Source organism: Varanus komodoensis, unplaced genomic scaffold, assembly GCF_004798865.1.
Source record: "Varanus komodoensis strain SLA01 unplaced genomic scaffold, ASM479886v1 scaffold1, whole genome shotgun sequence".
Taxonomy (NCBI): Eukaryota; Metazoa; Chordata; class Lepidosauria; order Squamata; family Varanidae; genus Varanus; species Varanus komodoensis.
The window spans coordinates 22,463,319-22,487,099 of NW_025335268.1; the positions used below are offsets into that span (position 1 = coordinate 22,463,319).

At 36.3% G+C, this 23,781-nt stretch overlaps 1 protein-coding gene across 16 annotated transcripts in view; it reads right to left on the reverse strand.

The window, feature by feature from the left end:
* SDCCAG8 (SHH signaling and ciliogenesis regulator SDCCAG8) overlaps positions 1-23,781 on the reverse strand; it is a 138,779-nt gene that overhangs the window by 78,472 nt on the left and 36,526 nt on the right. For 12 of the 16 annotated variants that reach the window (XR_006413677.1, XR_006413676.1, XM_044419513.1 and 9 more), the window contains exon 13: positions 13,585-13,727. Coding sequence is in view for 12 of the 16 variants with exons in the window: in XM_044419513.1 (XP_044275448.1) it covers positions 13,585-13,727 (143 nt within the window). In the remaining 4 variants the exon portion in view is untranslated. Of the gene's footprint in view, positions 1-241; positions 4,648-5,201; positions 5,251-13,584; positions 13,728-23,781 lie in introns of those variants that run through there. The other 4 variants (XR_006413689.1, XM_044419561.1, XM_044419567.1 and 1 more) reach the window with 4 other exon arrangements.

Genomic DNA, 23,781 nt, shown 5'->3' on the forward strand with positions numbered 1-23,781 from the left:
CCCCTCTCTTTGGTTTCTAAATGTGAGCTGTCTCTTATCCCCTTCACAGTACACATTTGTTCTTCTCAGGGATTTCACCTTAATGTTTCTCCTTAGGAAGTCATTATTCCACAGATCATTAGCCTTGGTCTCCACCATCTCCACTCTCTTTCAATGGGTTCTTCTCAGGAGTAAACTTTCTTTTGGTTGAGGAATACAACTATTGGAAAAGATCAGAAGTAAATGATCCTGAGGTTTTAAGTCTGGTTCTGATGTAAACTAATGTACCAAATAAGATGAGAGAGCTTCCCCCTCACTTTTCCATCCCTTTCTGTGAAATGAAAAGGGGCTTCTGTCCCTAGCAGACCCATCAAGTCTGATCTGGAGCAGGTCCTTAAGATGTAGAGATGCCTATCCAAAGGTGTCATCCCACTGTTCCTCTTCTCCCTGCTTCTTTGCTGTTATCAATCTACCTCCCTCACATTTCTCCTTTCTCTTTTACCATCTTTTCCCCCTTTCTTGTCACTCCTGGATAATGTTAATGACAACCCACCATTGGCAGCAGCTGAAGCTTTCTTTAGACTGAGTTGGTAAGGGGTGGTAGCCTATGATAGCAAAGGTACCAGGTACTACCATTTGTCACATCTTCAATCAGCTGCTTTCAACAGTGCAGGAGAGACTGGTGCCAGTGAGTCCCAGTGGTTCCATACAAGATATTTGCACATTGTTCAATAATTATATTACTAAGCTTTAGTAATGTGCAAAGATATCAAAGATCATACACAAATTTCAGAAGGAAGATAAGAACACTTTATTTTTCAAAGGTATGATCTTAATTACACAGTTCTGTGAAAACAGCAGATACTTGTAAGAAAAGTAAAGATGAAGGCAAATGTAGTTTGTTACGTTACAAAACTTAAAAGGAAATCAATTATTTCTATGATAAAGTATTTACCTGCAATTAATTTTAACTATGAACTTTTGTAAGAATTACATGTTTGTACTGAACATTTTCAAAGGGTGTATTACTAAATATTAATATTTTTAAAACTGTTTTAAACATTTCTATTAATTTATGGCAGGAATAAGGAGAAGAATCTATTTAGAAATGTATTTAGCCCAGGGGAATGCAACATAGATCAGCTGAGTGTGTGAAAGTTTAAACACTTTAAATACTGTTGCGGTAAACACACAACAGAATACTACCTGAACTCCAATGGTAGGCATAATTTCCACTCAAAAAAATCAATCTAGCACAAAGTTAGGCACAATTCAAGGTCCACTGATTTCAACTGTGCCTTGGCTGTAGCCAAAACAGCCTCTCAGAATTAAAATTTTTCGATTGCAATCCTAAAGTTACTTAGCTGTGAATGACCCACATTGAACACCATGGGACTTATTTCTGAGTAAACATCATAAGATTGTCCTACCCCTTAACAATGATCTTTTAAAAACTACTTCATTAACATTCATGAAAGTTTGAATATGTAACCTCAAACCATTACAAATAAGATCTTAGGGCATATATCCTAAGAGTGTATGTGCCTGTCTTTTCATATTGGAAGTAGCAAAAAATTGCTTTTCATATTCCCAGAATTTTCAAAGTCATATGCCACACAGCAGATGAGTCTGCTCTTTGGAAGAATGAAGAAGCTCCAACTGTGCGTATCATCCAGTTATCTAAATTTTGCTTTTGTCTTAAAAGTCAAACAGCAGCTCTACAAACATTCATCCTAACTGGAAAGTAAAAAACCAAAAGTTATAAAGTGTGCCCACATATCATCAAACTATATTATCTCACAATATCACACTCCATTTTACTGGCCTGTGCAACAATTAAATAAAACAAAAATGCACAGATACTATTATTTCACAGCTGAAGATAAGCTTTTGCAGGGAATGGATTTTTCTCAGATTTCGTTAGAATGTGATGATTTTCATAAAAGAAAAACAGAAAAGCAAAACTAGAAATGCCTCTGTAGCTAATACTGAAGTCTTATCTTGCTATCATTTTGATTTGGCTTGCTTGAACCACAACATTTTCCTAATCATAACTTTTGCATGTTAACATTACAAAAAATTGACAGACAAAGCAGTATCCTTGTCAATTTAAAAAGTGTTTTAAACACTTTATGTTATTTAGAGCAATGGATGAATGGATTTTAATAGCAACTTTCCAACTAAACTCACAATTACTGTCATTACGCTAAGTGCTTGATATCCCACTGTGCAGTTTTGCTTTCTGCTTTTTTACCTTCTTCCATGCACACTTTTAGCCACTGATTGTACAGCCTTTCAGTGTTTTCTGCCTTTTCCTTTAAATAAACTGGCTCTGGCTCCTTCCATCTGGTTCCCCTTCCGTCAGCAACCCTGCACCTGTTCACACCTCCTCTCCTGTTGGATTCCACTGAACATTTCCTCCTCTGCCAGGGCTATTCTGGCACTCACAACCTTTCTGTCATTCAATCCATCTGTCAGAAGTGAACTTTGTTTACTGCAAGCTTCTGCTTTCTTCTTCAAGATGCAAAGCCCCTCAAGGTCATTGTCAAAAGAACTGTCGGCATAGATTTAGTCCCTAGCAAAAGACAAAGCTGGACAGTTATCCCTCTGTAAAATACACACACACACATACACTTTTTTCTGTATGAAGAATACAATAGGGAAGAAGTAAAATAATATGATAGTTAATGATCATGCTGAAGTCCTGCAATGTTTTCATTTACTCCTGTAATTCTTTTTGTAAAACCTTGTACAGTACCTTTTACCCACTTAGCAAATATGCAGCAGACAAAAGAGAAAGCCATAACAAAAAGGGTGTGAAAAGAGGAAAATACAATGTATCTTCTTTAAGGCAAAATTAAGGGGAAATTATATATTAAATTGTATAGTCAAGGGGGGGAAGAGTAACAGAGCAATAACTATTTCAAATTGAGATTCTGATTTTAGAATATTTCCTGTTACAATATTGCCTTTGAGCTAATTCACATTCCTTAGCCCTAACTAAACTATTATATTTTAGTCATAAAAATACCACTGAGAATTTTAAAAAATGTAATTCATTTTTTCTGTATAATTATCCATAACAGTATCCAAATGTTTTCTGCAAGTTAACAGAAAAAACCGTACTACTACTTTGAGACATTTCATATTGTCAACAGGATCTATTATGCAGAGCTATTCAGGCATGCATCTGCTTTTCAGAAATTGGTTTCAATAGCCACATACTATTGAATTATTAACAAACCACTTACACAGTTTCACTGATCTGAATAAGACTCATTTGATAAATCATCTTTTTGAGGAATATCCAAATTAAAAAGTAGTTCTCTTTGCTAAAGAGAAAAATGTGTCAAAAAGTTTACAGAAACATAATTTGACTTTGTACCTATTCCCAAATGTTATTCAACATATTATATCAAACACTGAGTTTCAGACTTTTCTAAGTACTAACAAGATTCGTATATGCTTTAACTGGATAAAGCATGAAGCAGTAAAGATTTCCTAGGCAAATAATAAATACCTATTCAGGTTTTAGTTTTTTAACATATTGTGTATGAGAAACTAAATCTTGCCTTTATAATAACGTGTCCTGTGGACTTTAATTAGCCTACTCTTTGTTCAAGGGAATAAAATGCTCAAGGTCCTCTAGAAAGGTCTACTATACAGTGACCTACCATCTTACCTATTCATATAATTGCTTTTAGCCCTTTTTACATGTTATACTCAGTTGAAAACACAGAATAGCCACAGCCAAGGCAAGAAGTCATGTACTAACTGCACTTCTGCAAAATGCTCAGACTACAGGAACAAGACAGGCAGTAGTGGGACAGTTCATGTGACAATCATGCTGCCATGGAAAATGCATCCATTGAGCAGGGGAGAAGTCTGCTCCCTGTCATAATTGAATAGTCCAGAAACAGAAGAGAGCTACCAGATGGGAAGGAAATAAGTAACCCTTCATTTGCGTTCTTTCTGATCATCATGCTTATTTCTAGGTCATGGTAAGGCTAGATTCATATTAAAGCAATAAGTGTCTCAAATATCATATTCTTTTATTCTTTCTCTTAGTGTATCGATATATAAAAGTTTGATCACTTTAATTTATGATTATAACACTGTCAATACTTCAGCATTCAAATGATTGGGAATCTACTTACAGACTTCAAGAAACAGACTCTTTCAATTCAATGTTTTATGCATTGTCAGGAAAGAACTTCAGTTAGACAACCTCACATAGAAGGAAGCTAAATGTTTCTTTCCATGGAAGTAGAAATGGTTGCTTTTATACAGGATAATGATTAACATTAAATATGCATCACAGTATTACATTTATGTTTTCACTCTATTTTATAAAGCGAAACATATTTACTACAGACCACATATACTTTATTTGTAATGTCAAAACTTTAATATCTATTGGATAGTCTATTGCAAATATTTTCTAATTTGAATAAACTTATATCATTGGAACAAATTAGAAGCCTTATAGGAAGTAGCTCAAATATTTATTGCAATAGATACAGAAAAAATAGACATTCTTCAATAACTAACATGTATGTATGAGTACTAGCTTTTCCTTACTGGCTCAATGTCAGCGTAAATACTGTGCACAAATGCTCTATGTATCATCAGATGTATTTATAAATCCTTCTTGATTCTTGAAGAGAACTGTTGGAAGACCACAAATAAAGCTTCAAGCTATAAAATTTTGTGTCCCTTTTAAATATCTATATAAATATAAACATAGAAAACTCTAAAGGTACAGTAAGATATCCACAATTTGCTTAGCTTTTAGGTATCAGAGAATATTTCTTTCCCACTTAATACTTCATTAATGGAAATACTGATCTCAAATAATATTCATCTGAAAGAACAAAAAGTATCTAAAACAATAAGGTATTAGCCAACTGACAGTTTATAAAGTGCACTGCAGTAATGATTACTACAGTCACTGCCAGAAAACAAGAGTGCCGGTTTATTCCAAATCATTCGATATCTGTCATCATAAAGCAGCGTATGGGATAAATGCTGGCAGGTAAAAGCTTTTTCCTTCCATAATAATGCAGAGCAGCTAATTTATTTACATATCTATAACTGAACACTTTAGCTATCTTAGGAAGAACCTGTAGTCAAGGGAATAGGTCGGTTATTCCAACTAGATTTGCACACTTTGAAAATAGTAGAGGATTATTAATTGTTCCAGCCTCATTTTATAAGATTACCTTATGCAAGACCTTCTTTTCAGTTGTAGAATATTTGTGGATTGAATAGCTGCAGGACAAAGAATCAAGATATTTTCACAGAATAGCTGAGGGAAAGGAACAACAACAAATGCTTGCAAGATTCAGTTACAAAAAAGAACAAATGGCTACTTTCAAATGTATCCTAGTCATTTACTAATATGCTGTTATATCAAATAAGTCTAATTTTTTTTGACAGCCCCAAATTAGATATATTGCAGAAACTGATGCATAAATAGCATATGGCTTTGTTATACCACCTATTTCAAATCCCTGTAATGTTTCTTCCCTCCCCATTCAAAATGAATAATTGAGCCAAGCCATAAACCTTCTGCAAAGAGAAAAATATACAAGTTGAAAAACAGAGGCAGGAGCTGCAATGTTCTTTGTTGAACAAAGAGATGCATCATCCACATCTACATGCTACTATTCAAGTATTTTATCATTCATTCTAGTCATTTAGCTATGATGATCATCCCATATAACTGGCCTATACTTTCAGTAGTATTTTTATCATATAATTCTATTTCTTTTAGACTCAATATCTCAACCGTGGGTAGGAAATACACTGTGGCATGTAATCTTATGCCCAGGGGAAACCTGTGAATAAGAACCTCTGAACTCAGTTGGATCTACTTCTGAATGAACATGCAGAACAATGCAAATGTGTATGTTTCCTACAGTGATGATGGTTGGACAGGGCAACTTAAGTCATGTTCAAAGTTACAGAACAGAGAAGCCTTGATTATATTTTCCGAAGGCGCAAAGCGGTGCTCCCATTGTTTTAAAAGGCAGAGAGAAACCTATTACAACTTGGAATTTATTCTAACAGAGTTCCCAATCTCAATACATGCTAAATGTGTGACACCAATAATCTACTTGAATAAACCCAGTTAATTTTACTTTTTTCTGAAGACAGAATACTTTTAATTAAAAAGTGGAAAGCATGCTGAGCATGGATGATAAGCCTTGAAATATACTGCTAACTTCAGAGGAATAAGGTAAGCATTTTTGCTCATAGCAAAGATTCCGAAGAATTCACAAAGTCTATGGATCAGTGGATTTATACATTCATTGTCTTGCAAATTTTTCAAACAAACTGCCTGCATAACAAAAGTTTGTGTGTGCTTTTTGCAGGAAAAAGGCATTGCAAGGTCTTATATCAGACCAATGGGCACACCACTGTAAACATCATGGAACTCTGCAGCTATCCTGCAGTTTCCCTCTCTGTGGTCAGTCTTCCCAGCTGCCCTATCTGTTACTGTCTGATTAGTTCTGCTAAGGAGCCCCTCCCCTGCCAGCTTTCAGTGCCATCTGTTCTACACAAGATGGCTGCTGCCCAGCAACCTAACACTGCCCTCCTACCTGGCACCCGGCTACCATCCTTACCCCAAAGTGCTAACACAGGTTCTCACTGCTGGCAGAGTCAGGATTTCATTACTACTACTTTGACAAGTGCAGGGTTGTTTGTAATTTCTCTTTTATCCTGATTTTGATTGTACAACCACCTCCCACTGATTCAGTTTGCTTCAGTTTTGTTGCTCACAGATTTTACTCTCCACATTAATCTCCCTCTGGCATGTTACTGCATCTGTTCCCTTTTTTATTATTAATTTTCAAATTCCCACCATTTTTGACAAAAAGGAGGTAATCTACACTCTGCTTCTGCCCATTTCATTTTCTTTAATTTGGAAGATAAGTATGAAAGCATGCCAAAGAAGTTAATTCTCCGTTAACAGTTTATTTTCTGGCATCCCAATGCCTTTGTATATGAAAAACAGATAGGAATAAATGTTGTCTAAACCAAAAGCAATCCTAAATTTAATGAAAAATAAACATATAAAACAGAAGCTAAGGAGTTTATTATGCATGTTATCTTATTTTAGGGTTTTATATTTCTCTTTAATTATAAGTTTTCAGGTAATATTTTTTAAACTAGATGTTAAAAATACTTTAATATTATTTGTCTCTGTTAAGTATATTTTTCTATTGAAATATGCCCATTATTGAAGTTAATTTTAGAAATGAATATTCATTTCATATTTTGTCAATAACACAATATATAGATCATTGGAATTTAGCTCATTACTTATATATGTATGAGGTGAACTTCTGACATATTATTTCTTAAGAACTTGGTAAAAATTAAGTTTTTATATAACACATAATACTTAGGAAAGACTACAGCAAGCATAGTTAATACTATAACTATACCCAATATCTGAGTGATACTGAATTCTTAACACAACAGAAATTTCTTTTGAAATCCAATAGTGTGCATGTAACAATGTGTCTGTCTGCATCGTAAACATATCTAGTCTAACAAAGCATGCTGTCAACATCATAAGCAAAACATCAAAGCTTAAGCAACTTAGTTATGTTACAAGAACATGGGAAATAGAGTGATAGCTTTAATTCATGTATCTTATTTATTATACACAGATTTTTATTAATGCTAGTGAAGCTATTGAAAATATGTTAGAGGCTACTAGAAGTATTGCTAAACAATAGGTATTTCAAGTTAAAAATTGAAGCATTGCTAATTGCCACTGCATGCCCTTCAAAACCATTGTCTTCAAAACATACGATTTTCAAACATTTTTTCTACATATCAGTTATCAAATACCACTGAACTTTTCCAAAGATATGCAATTATTAATAAAATAGCATGGGATCATTTAATGTGAGCCTGCTCTGGAGTTAAAAATAAGCATTGGATCCCTCTTCGACTGTTTATACTAGGCACATGTAAGCTGGAGCTTCTGTGCAAGTTCTGTAGGAATGAATTAGAAATGCACAAGGCTATTGACATATACTTACAAACATCTCATCACAGGTTGCAAAGATGCTTCCGATGGATAGCACTCACTATTTCAGTCACTATAAAATAGTGACTGAAGTATTCAGTATCAGTAACGTGGTGATTTATTTTAAAATTAAGATTAAAAGAATGCATGACAGTATCTGATTTGAGCCTCTGTCCTGCATACTAGCTAGAAAGAGAGTTGATTTCTTTATGCTTAGAGAAGGAAATTCCCACTTCACTTTCTAGAATTTCTCACATATATGCAAAAAGTTTTTCCAATTAACACAAAAGTATGGTGGCTGCAAATTAATTCCTTTATGGCCAAGTTTCCCAAGTGAGTGTAGGCATAATTAGTAAAGGAATTGAAAAGAAAACTGTACATACTTCAGTTCTACAAATCTATGATGTGACCACACTTAGAATTCTGTGTACAGTTTTAGTAATTAACCCAACAAAGGATATTGTAGAGCTGAGAAAAGGGCAACTGAAATGATCAAAGGATTGGAGCAATTCCACTAAGAAGAAAGGTTACAAATCTGGGATTGCTTAGCCTAGCAAAAAGGTGAATCAAGGGAGACATGACAAAGGTGTTCAAATGACACATGGTGGTGAGAAAGTTGAGAAGTAGACATTTATCTCCCTTTCTCATAATACTGGAACCCAGGATTATCCCAGGAAGCTCCTGCTAAGAGAGTCATAACAGATAAAATAAAATACTTCCTTACATAGTACACAGACTATGGAATTCACTTCCGTAAGATGTAGTAATGGCCCCCAATTTGAAGGGCTATAAAAGGGGATTGGATAAATTCAAGGATCATAAGACTATCAATGGCTACTAGTCCTTAGTGACTATATGCTATCATCAGTACCAGAGGCTGTACGTCTAGGTACATTGGGTGCTGGGGATTATGCTGGGAGGGTGCAGTTGCACTCATATCCTGTCTGTGGGTTTCCCACTGGCAGCTTGTTGGCTACTGTGTGAACAGAATCCTGTACTAATGCAGCTGCGCTCTGATTTAGCATGGCTTTTCTTAAATTTTATTCTACTAGCTGCATCACTACTACTTAGAATTTTACTGTTCAAGAGATCAGATTACAAAAAATTAAGATTAGAGAAAGTAAAGCTGATATACTAGGCTGAATTCAGTCAGTACTTTGAGTTGGACACAATGTAGTTAAACCAGAATTGTCTTGATGTGCTGTTTTTTGTGACTTGTCATGTTAGGTCATGAGCAAAATGCAGAAAAGCTAAATGTTCTGGACCATCTATGTGAACAGCTTCAATTTATGGTAATCTATGTGGAAGCAGACACTTTGCTGACTTACCATTGTTTATTGAAAAAAAAACCTACCAGGTATATCACCTTGAGTATCTAGAAGAACATTACTGCAATTGATCTGCAGAACAGTGCCAGAATTTAGTTTCAATTAATACAAATAAATAGCGAACTAATTTTGTTTCAAAATGATATCAGTCTAGCCAATTACTTTTCCTCTTTTCCAAATTCATTAGAATGGGATAATAGTAAATTGCGTTCCTTTAATTTTAGCATCAGTGCATATAGTTAGATCTTGAAGACATATACAGATAGAAGTAAACTTACTAAATGTTCTATCTATGGAATTACTTCCCACAAGAGTTCCTCTGTTATAGCCTCAGACAAGTGGGCCACTTCACATATTAAAGGTATCCATGTTTCCACCACAGGGCAACGTGATCTTTTTAGTGACATATATAAGATGACTCAGAAAAAAACAGGCATATATAACATGACTCAGACTTGGATATAACATGACTCAGACTCACAGGTCTGAGTACAATGTTAAACATACCCCCAGAAGTAGTAACTGGTTGACACTCCCATGCGTACTTTACTACAAGTTTTAAGACACATGAGTGTCCTTTTGCAAAGGAGACAAGACTGGCCGATGATGAAAATGTAGCTGTTCTCTCAAGCACATGGGAAGCAGTCTTGGTGACTTGGTGGATATATTGCGCATATTTGTTTCTTTTATCTTTATGTTTATAAGTATTGTATTAGTCACATTTTGGATTGGAGTAAAGTGCAAAAAAGCATAAAATACATACAAGTTTTCAGTATTTATTAGTTTGTAAACCATGAGAAATACATCATAGAGAAAGATCTTTATAAATATCTCAAAAGTCTAGCAAAATTATCATCTGTGTTCACAGTTAATATTCCAAATAAACCCAATATAAAAGAAATATAAACAAATATTCTTGCAATTCACACAAAATAAAGGTTGGAATTAAGAATGAATGCAAAAACAAAAATTTAACTGATGGCCAGCTGACCTATTTAGGAATGAGTTTATCACCATTTCCGGAAAAGGAAATTTCTACAGGATAAAATACGTTAATGGGTGACCGAGTTTAATTTCTGTACCCAGAAATTTCATATGGAAGACGCTCCTGCAGATAACAACAGATCCTGACCATATATTGTTTAAATTGTTTCAAATTTTAAATTGCTTACTAAGGCAACTGTTTTGCTTTTCAGAAACTCATATTTAGGAAGAGCAAGAGTCTGCATTCAGTTATAGATCTGAAATGCATATCCCTCTTGCATCCACAGAAGTCTGGAAATCAGAAAATAAGTACAGAATCAAACTTCTTAGCATAAGATTGAGCTGTTTCAACATGCTAAAACATTCTGTTTTATTTATATTAAATAAAATATTTTATCCCTCTTATATTTTTCTATGATTGCAAAAGAGATCATGCAATGAAAAATGGGTTTTGCTTAAATTTAAATAGTTCATGTTACTAAGTCACTAACTGCAGTAATTTAGCTTTTAGTAGCCAGATAAAACATGTCAAATATGATTATTAGAACTTTAACCTCCTTTTGTTTCTAAAAATCAACCACTGAATTGTTCTGCAGTAGCAGTAACTTCATGTCCAGCATGGGTGCAACTTTCATAACACATCAGCTCTTCTAGAAGGTCCAAAACTGAACTATCTAACTAAACCTGGAAACTAGTCTTTTTAAAGAAACATTCTACATTTAGCATCCTACTAATTCACACAATTGAGCTTCTGTATAACTTAATATTGCCTTCTTCAAAAGAACTAAGTCTTTTTCGAGACTTCCCTCCATAAGGGAAGCAAATACAATTAGTACTTTTTTACTACTTAAACTTAATGAGCTAACAGTTTTAAATTATTAAACTGAACTGTGCTTTTTACATTTAGAAACTTAGGACCACATTCAGCCCTCAGGACCACATTCACTATTGCTTGGGAAACCAGGGATCACAAATGCATGTACATGAGTACATACTTTTCCCTATATTTGCATGCAGCCTACTTGCTCACACACAGGCATAGGAATATCCACCTCCCCCAAATGCCTGATGAGATTTAGGAATCATTTGGGGGTGGAAGTGATAGCCTTTCCCATCCCTCAACAATCCCCACTGAGACTGCTGCTTTTCCACTGTTACTAGCAGCAGGAAAACAGTGATCTCAGAACAGAGTCTGCTCTAAACTGGAAAAGGCAGTTCCTGGTGGGTAGCAAATTGGTGGTGGAGATTCAGCAGTAGGGGGTCAGGGATACATATGGGGGTGTACATCCAAGGCCTTGGAAGGGTGCACCCAACACACAAGTTGTTCACTTTGTCCCCAGGCTAGGTACCCTTTCATTGAACCATGTTAGAACTAATGCTAAATGCCTGAACACAATGGTGGAAAGCTAAGACTTTGAAGAGATTTGTCATGAGTATGCATAAGAGAGGATGACCCAATTATTAAATGCAATTGTAGTATACAACATTTGCAGGCAAATATAGCAAGGGCGCCAATCAAAAGTAAATAATAGTTCATCAACTTTTCTTTTTTCAATTTTTGTGTTAGATGAGACAACAGTGTTATGAAAGAGCTAACATGAGAAGGTGAAAAGGGTTAGATAGTGGTAGAGAAAGTGGTAGTATGTAATAAGAGATGAAGAACTAGAAAGTACTGGATCACTCTGAAGATATAGGTCTTTATCAGGAATTTAGACTTCCTTCCTGTTCTACCGTGCCAAAAACATGACAAATCAGCAAGTTTACTTGTTAGAGCATTAGAGCAAATGAGAGAAACGAATATGGAAAATGTCCATACTTTTTATTAAAAATAATTTGTGAAAAAATTGTCATGATTGATATAATATTATGAGAAGCTGTAAACCAGCAAAGATTATACCATTTAAACCATAAGCAACCAAAAGGTCACTCTTAAGCCTATTCTAGTTTCTGCAAACTTCCAAATAAACAAAGAAAGAAGATTGAAAAGCATCATGTTTATGTAAGATCTATTGTTTAATCATTAATTTTGGCATATCTGAATCATATATTATTTGGTTGCTTAACTTAATTAGGCTCTTAGTATACCTTATTAAGAGTGTGGAAATTTTTCAGAAAATCTATCTACAGTTTGGATTTTCTCCAAGACACCACACAGCTTCATAACTTGTATGATTAGCCTTAGGAAGGAAATTGGTAAACCATTTGGTTATCTATCACAACAAATCATTATAAAAGAAGTCCTGCAAAATCAAAACTTTTGCTGTCTTAACAAGTTACCCAAAACTTTTTTCAAGTTCATTAACCTCTAGCATATTTGTTCTCTAAATACAGGCTGTGAGAAGGGTGTTTTTCTCCCCATCTGCTACTAGCCCATGATCTATATTTACACCATTCTTTTAAAAAAGAGGATGGCGTAATCATTTAAGATGCATACTATCTTCTCCCAAGTGAACCACCTATACTCATATGCATGTGTGCATGCATAGATATGCACTGTACATGTACTTCACTCTACTTGATAGTACAAGTCTAAATGGTTTCTGATGTATTTTTAAATCTGAACATTATCCTATTAAGTACAGACTTTATATTGCCAAAGATGTCCAGATAAAAGCTACATTATGCTACATAGTAAATTAACTCCTGTTAAAAATCAAAGAGTAAAACAAATCTATTCTGTAGGCTCAGGTACATATAATCATAATAAAGCCACTGTTATGAAAATGCAGCTACCTCAGAAGGCATTTTTATTAACTACCTTCCGGTCTACTGCACATGCACTTTTGACACAGATGTAACTACCACACTTTAATATTAAATTTCTCTGAAGACCATGCATGCATCTAGATATAGTCTGTAACTAGGATAGCTATTTTCCACTTTTATATATTAATATGGAATTGGAAAACATTGTGCTACATAATGTGCATTGTTTCTTTGAGCAACTGCACCAAATAATCTTGAAAGAACAAATGGGTGTACATAACTTTTACTGACTACAATTGTTCTAAGATCACATTTGACACTAGACTTATTTGAAAGAATACTCTATAATGAACTTAATGAATAGATTTCTGGCTTTTACACTTCATCTTGTCTGGATGTTTTGTTCACTACATCTTCACTTCAAATTTTCCTGAAAGCTATGCACTCAAGTTGATCTATAATAATTGCAGACAAGCTACTGGCAAAATATAGCATTATGAAACTGCAATTGTCCTTAAGGTTAAATAAAATAAGGGGTACCTGGTGAGGTGCAGTTGATGCTCAGCTTTAGCCAGCAACTCTGCTAATTTCAGACATTCATCCTTAGCTCTTGATGTATTGTGCAGTGCTTGTTCCAAGCGTTGTTTATTTTCATTGAGTTCTACTTGCAATTTTTCTGTTTCCTTAAGAGTGCATAGAACACAACGAATTCATTTACTACAGCTGAATATAATAAAATAATATGTATTTACATTTTAAACAAATTACTTAATCAAATACTGTATCAGATATTGAGTAACTGAATTAGAGGGACTGAGTTACAAAGTCTATTATTTTTACTAGCTTATTCATTTTATTGAACTAGTAACTTTAGTTCAATGTAAAATGTCCTGAACACATATAAATATCTGTAATAAAACAAATACATATAACAGCCTCAGAAATCATACTCACAAAGTAAAGCTTTTAAATATTGCAGTATCACAATAACCACACACATTTGTCTTTAATTTCTTTTACACAGAATAAAATAATGTACATATTAAGGATTATATTCCATTTTTGCAGTTTATGGTCATATAAATTCAGGAAGATATTGATTATTCTCACTTCCCCATCCCCCATTTGCCCTTGACAGTCTGATCCTGAGTTATTATTTTAAATCTAAAATGCATGTTTAAAATGAAAAAAAAAAACATACTTTGACAACTGTTAACTAATACCAAGACAACCTCATAATTCCACACTATAGGCATAAATATAGGCTCCCATCATTTTCTCAAGGGAAATATTTAAAGTGAACAGATGGGCTTTATACTAACCCCTCAAGATAAATCAGCTCAGGTTCTGTCGGACCAACAAAAAAGCAAATTCTACTAGGAAACGACTTTTGCTGAAAATGGCCTCCCTCTACCTGCCAGATGTTCAAGCCTTGGGATTTAAAACAATACTGTATCTGATAATCTTGGTTGTATTCAGAGGGCAAAAGGCTTCTCAGTTAACTTTAAATCCAAGTATCCCAAAGAAAAGTCTCTTTAGGATTAAAAAGAGCAGCTCATTCATTTTATAGAGAAATAACAAAGAAATGTGTGCTTTGTATAGCACTGTCCTCATATCCTAAACCACAATTAGTATTTTAAAAATCAAAATTGTTGCTTTGCAGTTACTATTTTTATATATAAAACTATAGGTAACTCACAGATATATTTGTTACTCTGGCAAAGTTTATAAGAGTAATAGCTGATAGTAAATAGTTTCACATTATAAACTAAAGGGAGAAAAAAATAACATGAGAACTAGCTCTTCACATGGATTATAAATGAATTGAAAATGGATTTAGTATCAACTAACCCAATCTTGTTCAAACTAGATTTAAGAATAAAAGGCAATATAAGAGGTAACTCATCTAATAGAATATTTAGTTTTAAAAAGGGAGAAAATTAATGCCTAAGAATGGACTGATAGCTAAGTAAGATGAGCATCATGGACTTGACATCACACATGCAGATCCATTAGTAACCTCAAGTTGGGCAAATTAGTATGTTCTGTTTGTAAAATACATACATCCCAAACCAACACACAGCATACTCAGATCATCAATACTGCAAAAACACTGAAATGCTGACATACATATAAAACCTAAGAAAATTGAAGGTCCAAAAGGTGTGTGTGAAACACTTCAGGGCCTAAGACACTTTGGGTTGAAAGGCAACTACTTCAGTTTCATCAAGTAACAGCTAAGCCCTCCGTAGTATCCAGTAGTTAGTAAATAAAATGTGTGGACAGCATTTCATTGGAAACTTATTTTAAAAGTGGTTTTCATTCGAAGAAGGTACTTTCCTCAAAATAACCACATATAAAACCATAACCCTTTAGTAAGAGCCACACAGAAAAAAGCACTAATTTCAGTGGGAGGAAGTGTTAACTATTTATCTCACTGTCCCACTGAAAACTATGGCATGTTACTTTGGCCAGAAAATAAACATTCCCCTCCCCCTCCCCCAAAGCAACACTATATCAATGGTTGCTTGCACACTATAGCAATGGAATAACAAATTAGTTGTGCAGAGTGCCTAGCTAAGTTATGGTAACAAATATATATGTATGCATGAATATTAAAACAGTTATTTTAATATACTCCGCTAGAATAAGTTTCTCGTATAACTTGATTTAAAGTTAAAAGATAAAGTTAATGCTGATACTTAATACCCTAGAACTGAATTGTTCACCCATTTATAAACTTTAAAAAGGCTAGTTTTTATTGTAAAGAAAGATGTATATATTTATTATGAGATGATACTGGGGCCAAGGACTGGCAAATCATCAAACTGTGTCACTGACTGATCCGAGTAAGCTTTATTACTATTTTATGTCTATTAGCTATCTAATCTCTGACTCAGTCAGTACTTTTACTATAAATATAGCCCCATCAATTAAAGAACATGGTCATTTACTTTCTGTTTCACTGAGGACACGGGTTTGTCCGGACATCACTGTCAGCCCTTCTTTCTGGTTCCGATTACTTCTTTTGTATTCTGTGGGCTGGACACACAGTTATGTAATTAAGTATTTAGAGTATAATCATATAAATTGTGCCCTTGCAGTTTAGAAGCCTGCAAACTACAAGGCTTCCAAGATTCCTTTGCCTTTGAGGAGTGGCAGAGGACATCTTTGCCACCTTGTCCACTCATTTTTTCACTAGATGGTTCATGATTTAACTGATCTTTGGAAGCCTGCTCAAATTATGTATTGCTGTGCTACATCCTGAGGTGATAAATGCCCTCTGTGAAGCTCTGGAGAAAAGAGAATTTTGTTTCTGTGAATATTTGGTCTTAAGAGTGAAGCAGTAGACATTTCTGTAATGAAGTAGGAAAAGTTGCCAGGACAACTCTTATGGTTGTAACATATTTTGATTTCTTAGTTTCTCTTTTATTATATTATAGTTCAAGGTCACAACCTGTTCAAGGTCATTGTTTTCTGTTCTTAACAGAAAGCAGTCATTGCAGTGTGCGGTAAGGGCTTGAGAGTCAGGCTTACTTGTTCAGTCTGGTTTCGGAGGGGGCAGCATGATTCCCAGAAGAGGCAAGACTTAAAAGACCCTTGTTACTCTTCCATGAGGAGATGCCATCCCAAGGTGATAAATACTCTCCATGGAACTCTAGAGAATGTTCCATTTTCTGTGCAGGATCATATATCTATATAAATAGTTACCGACAGAGACACTTAAGCTTGAAACACCTAATTGCGAAGGTAAGAATACTTGCTAGGGGATGTGCAAGCATCTTCCTGATTCCTTAGATTTTTCTTTAGAGAAAGGGAGGAGAGAAGCCAAATATCCAGCTAATTTTACTTCAACACCCAGCATTCCTAGTAGCTATGCTATCAAGACCTTCTGGGAGCCCCTGGAGATGTACCTTCTGCCCACACCTGTTTATTCTTGCTGATTGTTTATGTGTAGCATTCCCATAAAGGGTTGTTCCTTCTGAAGTGGTCAGTGGTGGTCCATACCACCCCAGCTTGATCTATTCAAATTGACCCTGGCTTGTATAACCAAGGCCCAGGAGGTACAAGCTGGAAGGAATTCTGGAGTATAGAAGGTGGAAGAAATTGATCTTTTTCAACTGTACCCAGAAGGGCACTCAGTGCATCACCAACATAGGCTTGAGGGTTAGGAAGTGGGGTGTAGGAAGTCAAAGAACTTTCATTGGCATACTGTGACTTTCTTTGTTAAGCGCTTCAAAGCATGAAATTATTCACATCTGCCATAACTTGAAGAAAATTCTTAGGAAAATAGTCTGTATATATTTCAAGCTGGATTGGATATAATCAGAGGGTTACTTTTGTTATTTTTTGGTTTAGTCCCCATCTTTCCTTCTTTATCGTTAATAAACAACAATACATACGTAGACTAAGGGATCACAATAAAGGTAAGTAGCCAAGTAAAAAGAATTGCTGAGAACATGTTACATCTGGCAAGTGTTTAGAAGGTTTCTCTTCTGAATTTGAAGGCAGCTGGTGGACACCCTGTTTGATTATTCTCATTGATGAAAGGGGACCAGGTAGCTGTGCAAACATCATGTGATTCTGCTTCTCATAGGACTTTCATATTATGTGTAGTTTCTCAGAGAAAACAATTGATCAAATTCTCCAGCCAGGGCTTTTTTGAGAATCCATCTCCGGTTTCCCAACAAGTTATGACATCTAAGCATGTAGTACGAAATCATGGTTCATTTTTATTGTGAAAGGATGAGTATAAAATTAAGGCTCCATAATGCTTTTATAGTTATATGGAATAATAACTGTATTAACATCTCCCAAAATGCTGCTATTATTAGACAAAAAGGTCACATGCAGAACAATTAACAGTGAGCCACTAGAGCCAGGTTCTCACCAATGAAGGAGGAACAGAGCAGGATTAATCTTAGAAAACCTATGTAAAGCTTCCACCAGTATCTCTCTAATCTGGGGTGAGATAATTTTAAGTTGAGGAGTTCATCACTACTCATGGTGAGTCTAAAAACCTACCATCCAAAACTATTTGACTGTTTTAGCCAGTGCTTTTTTTGTAAAACAAAAAAAAAAAAGTGCTGGAACTCACGTCTTGGGGTCACACTTTTACACAATGGTCACCGCCGGCAGTAAGCACTCAGCACGCAACCACACGACCGATCCCAAGCCGAGCAGCATCCCAAGCTGAGCAGCACCCTCACAATCAGCGCAGACAATCAGCGCCAACAAACAAGCAGCCCGCAGGCACTATGTTAATGATTTTTGCTGCCGATCTGCTACGCCCAACAGGGCGATTCACAATCACTTGGAAAAATCCATCAAAAAAAGGTGCCGGAACACTGTTCCGGTGCGTTCTATGACAAAAAAAGCCCTGGTTTTAGCTGTTCATGTCTGAACAGACACATACATTTTAAAATGAATATCTGAATACTTGTGTGGTGAACCATCACCCTTCTTGGCCAATAGAAGGAAAGTATTGACTTTGTTCATTTGATGTTATGGAAAATTTGCATTCAAGATTACATGGAGAACATGCATGAATTCAAAAGTAGTTTCATATAGGTCTTTATGCGTGGAGAAGAGAGAATACTTCTCAGATATTTGTTCTTCAAACACAGGGTGATGAATACGATGGTGAAGGGAAAGGCGGCCATGTTCTCTCTCCTTATATGATGCTGATGGTGATCAATATTACATTTATACCCCACCTTTTCCCTCTTGTAAAGAACCCAACATGGCTTACAAGGTTCTCTTCTTCTCCATTTTGTCTTCACAACAACAAACCTGTGATGTAGGTTAGGCTGAAAGTCTGTGACAGGCCCAAAGTCAACCAGTGAGCTTCATGACAGTGTGGAAACTAGAACCTGGATTTCCCAAGCCCTGGTCAATCCTCTTTTTTTTTTTTTTTGCTACTGCCACAATATGAGAGGGGATATTCATGACCTTTTTCAGGCTGTGGAACTCCCTGCTAAGGAAAACTATGTCGACTTCCTCCCTGCTGATCTTTTACCAGCCAAGACATTTTTATTCAACTAGGCCTTTGACATGTAAGTGGATCTGTTGGGGTGGCTGTTGCTTTTATTCAGTTACTGTTGTTTTTAATTTTGCTTTTACCATTTATTTTAGTCAAGTTTATTTATTTATTTATTTAATTTAAAGTTTTTATATGCCATCCCCTTGCTACATAGCCTTGGGACGGCTCACAGCATGAAATCATTAACTATGATTTTATGCCACTGCAACTTCAATTTTTATTAGAAAGTCATGGTCCAAATCAAATACATAAATAAGTGCTAAATCACAATAGAGATGGAAGGGGCCAAAGACGATCAGGTCCAACCCACTGTTTAGTGCAGGACACCAGGTTAAACTAATAGCTAATTCACTAAAACTGAATCATAATGTAGGTAGCTGCTGTTCCATGGTCTGGTAAATTGGTATACAAGCAATCCTGATTAGGGCTACCACAACTACGTGGCTTGGTATTACCCTTAGTAAAGGCGTAGGTGGCCTTGGTGGCTCAGAGTTCCTTTCAGCTATGGCCTTTCTTGGCTAGGGATAGTTTGACCACAAGATAAATTTCAGGTTAGAGAACTGCAATATGCTAAATATGGGGCTGCCGTGAAGAAAGGTCAGAAACTTTAACAAGTGCAGAATTCTGCTGCTAGGGTTCTTCCTATTTTGAGCAGACAGAGCTATATTATGCAAAATCTGAATGAATTACATTGCCTATTCAATTCTGAGCACAATTCAAAGTGCTATTGCTTCTCTTTCACACCTAAATGGCTTGAGATTCAAATATCTTAAGGACAAACCTCTCCATGCATTTAATCTTTGGATTATGCCTTTTTCATATTGCTTAGTAAAAGAAATACATTATGACTGCAAGAAGAGAGGGTTTTTTCCCTTGGTGGAACTCTGACATGTTTTCCTGAGACAGATTGACCTGAAACCAATGATATACTCTTCTAGCTGCCAGACTTGAAAAGAAAAGCACAGCACAGCACACAACTATTTGGTCAGGTATTTTAATTCATTTATAGTTTAACATTGTGGCAATGTTAAGGAGTTGTTTGATCCCCTTCATTGTTATGGATTGATGCCTTGTTCTGTTTTATTGTTGATGAGTTTATTTTGCTTTTGAACATGCCCTAGAACCTACTTTTGTGAATGATGAATACATATTAGAACAAACAAACAACAAATATTATAAGCATGTGATATTGGAAAAGATAATGACGGTCAATGTTGTCACACTTGGAATCATCTCCATACTGCTAACTAGATCTCTGTGTACAGGCAAGAACTCTTTCAGGAACAAAATGAATCGGGGAATTTCAGCACAAATGACAGAAGACCCTCTTTCCTCAGCATCCCTCTGTGGTTTACCACTAGAATCATCTGATACAGTTGGCCATGAAACTAACATGTTTTCTGAAATATTTACATACCACACTTATCAAATCTGTATACAAAATCATTAAAACAATTAAAATAAACTGCAAAGATAACATGAGCAAAGAAAATCTACCAGGTGAAGTATTAAAATGAGCTAATGCCATGGAATTCAGATAAGTTTGCAACAGGCACCTGAACACCATAAAGGATGATGCCTGCTGCAATGCAGGGGAAAGACTTCCAAAGGCAGGGCACCACAAAGAAGGGACTTCATTTTCTGGTTGCCATCAGAAGTATTTGTACAGGCAAGGGGACAACCACAAGGCCATGATCTGTAAATCTCAGTAAAGATGCCAGTTGATATGGCTGGTTCCAAGTGGTTTAGAGCATTATACATCAATAATACCCCACTAAACCTCGCCCAGTCAGTGCAGTTCTCTGAGCAGAAGTGCTTGCAACAGTCAGTCCCTCTTACCAGCCTAACTAAGCTGAATTTTGCACTGGCTGCAATTTCCAGTCCATGGGGTTTCCGCTAATGGAAACCCCATGTAAAGCACATCGCAGTAATCCAGTGCTGAGCTTCCCTGTACATGGATCACTGTGTCCAGAGCACCCCTATCAAAGAATGAGCATAACTGGCATGCCAATCAAAGCTGGTAAAAGGAACTCCTTTACTTAGCCCATCTGAGTTTCCATTGACAAAGATAATTTGAGGGGTACCCCTACAGTAGAAATCCCATTCAGAACAGGTAATTTATTTAATTCATGGACCTAGGAACCATCCATTCAAAGGATCTTCAACCTTTTCAGGATTTTACATTAACTTCTTGGTCCTCATCCAATCCACCAGTGCTTTATGGGACCTACACATCTACACTTAATATATCACCAGCTAATGGAGCTGCCCCCCCCCCCCCCCGCCCCACAAGCATCCTACACTGAATGGGAGTGTTTGCCACCTGCCTGTAGTTATCATATACCTCTAGGTTTAGGAGAGGCTTTTTCAGAAGTAGATGAACTTTTGCTCCTTTAGCAACAGCAACAGCAGGCATTGCTCCTTCCTATAAGGTGCTCTAGGGGTTGAGGTGACTCAGTTCCAGGCACCCTTAGAAGAAATTAATTAACTAAATCAATCCTGATTAGCTAGATCTGCCCTAGTGTTCCCTGCACATTCCCTTCCAACCACTTGCTCAAACCAGCCAAGATAGGTGAGAGGCTGTAAGGTCAGCTGAGCTCCCAGAAGGTCCTTGTCTACATCCTCAGGCCTCAGTTCCATAGATATGAACCTGAATGTCAACCAGATTGACAACAGTGCTACCAAGTGTTTTGGTTATGAACAACTTTACCTTCAAAATTAATCACTAATGGATCAATAGTGAGATTCTAAAACCCACATTTAATGGGGCAAATGTTATCAAAGTTTGAACTATATGAAAGAACTCAGCAGGTAAGGTAATAGGAGGTGTTCGCATCACTGGGAAACAAGAGTTTTGTTGTATCAGTCTGGCAATAATCGCCATACAGTTCTGTGCAGAATGGATTAAAGCGTAAAGCACTGCATTATACAGTGGATCTATAAAAACTGCAATGCTTTTCATAGGAAAGGACATGTTGCACCTTTCAATTTTTTTCTACCTATAATAATATAAGAAGATTTGTGTCTGTCAGCATCATACCGTACAGACCATAAAACCCAACACCTCAACTTAGATAATCATAGTTCTAAGGGCATCTGAGAATAACTCAAGGGTATTTTGTTTTCAAGATGCATTGATTAATTATAATTAATTTAAATATGTCCATGTGTTTGAAGATTTAGCACTATGTTCAGTGTCTAACTTACAGTGATTCCTAACAAGAGCATAGCTTTGCACTTGATATAATTAGAAGCTCTGGAGAAAAATCTGAGGGACAGAGTTATATGGCTACCCTCTCTCCACTGCTCTGGGGCAGCACATCTCAGGGGAATGGACAAGGATACACCATGGCAGAGGCCATGCCTAAGGTGTCAGCTGGCATAGTTTCACTTAGATGGGGTGGGAATACTGTGTCCAACTCTGACAGCTGCATGAGTTTGCTTGAAGGCTTTGCTGTATCAAATTAAAGGCTATAAAGCTGAGTCCATTCAATAGTTAGAAATAAAGAGACAGTACTGCCAATTGTTGTGGCTTAACTGTTAAATTGATTCATGTCATAGTGCAAGAGTTAAAGTGTAATTCTTTCAACTATGGATTTCCAACAGTTGGAATAGAGATAACAGTCACATGATCAATGACTTCTAGCTTTGTAGGGTGGCTGGCTGGAATCAGCTCTCTCTCAGACAATTCACACTTATACTTATCTGGACTTTCCAGGACTACCGTGGATAAATGTGATATATCATATCCACTAGCCCAACATCTTGAAGACTGAGTGATGGGAAGCTAATCGGCTTCATTCTGTTTGTGACTTGACTGAATAATGCCAGATTGGATATACCATGGAAGCTAGGTCAGGTTCTAGGGTTAACTCTTGGTTGGGTTAACTCTTCTGCAGCCTCCTATATACATCTACTCTTTCACCCTTCTCACATCAAAGCTAGCCTCCAAATACCAACTTCCCACCTGCAATATTCCTGATCCCTCTTTCCTCCCAAGCTCTTTCTTCCAGCCCCAATAGTTTTCCTCCTCCCATAATTTCCTCCATGCTGATGATCCTGTGCTCTTCTGGTCATTTGATGTGTCTGCTCCTTTTTCCTCACACCTCACTGGTTTTCATATTTTCCACCTTTGATCCTTCTGTTTCTGCTCTCTCCTCTTTCTTACTTTGGCTTTCCCCGATTCTGTCTTCTTTATTTTCTCCATTCCACTTTATTTTCTCCACTATTTTCTCCCCGACTGTTATTTTCTCCACTCCCAGGGCCATTTAAATGGCCTGCCTCTTGCCTGTCCCTTTTCCCCTTCCTTGGTCAGCTGCAGCTGTGGATTCTTCTCACTGCTGGGTACGCCACAAGCCTGTGGCAGCCATTAATGCTGCTGCTTCTGGGAACTGTCACTTTCCATCACTCTGACTGGGTCTCCACTATGACACAGAAGTGGAAAAACATGATGGTGACCCAATAACTCTCCACAGGTGTTTTGACTTCTAAGAATGGAATTTCTTTCTACTTAAAGCACAGCTACCATTGGGTACAACCAAAGTAGTCTTGACACCCCCCCCCCCCAAAAGAAGAATTATATCTTTCCTGCATAGGTTTCTTTTGCAAAATGTATGGAAGATATTACTATGCATTTTTCTTTTATAAATAGTATTTTGGAATTACAGTAGTTCTAATTCAAGGCACTGCATTTT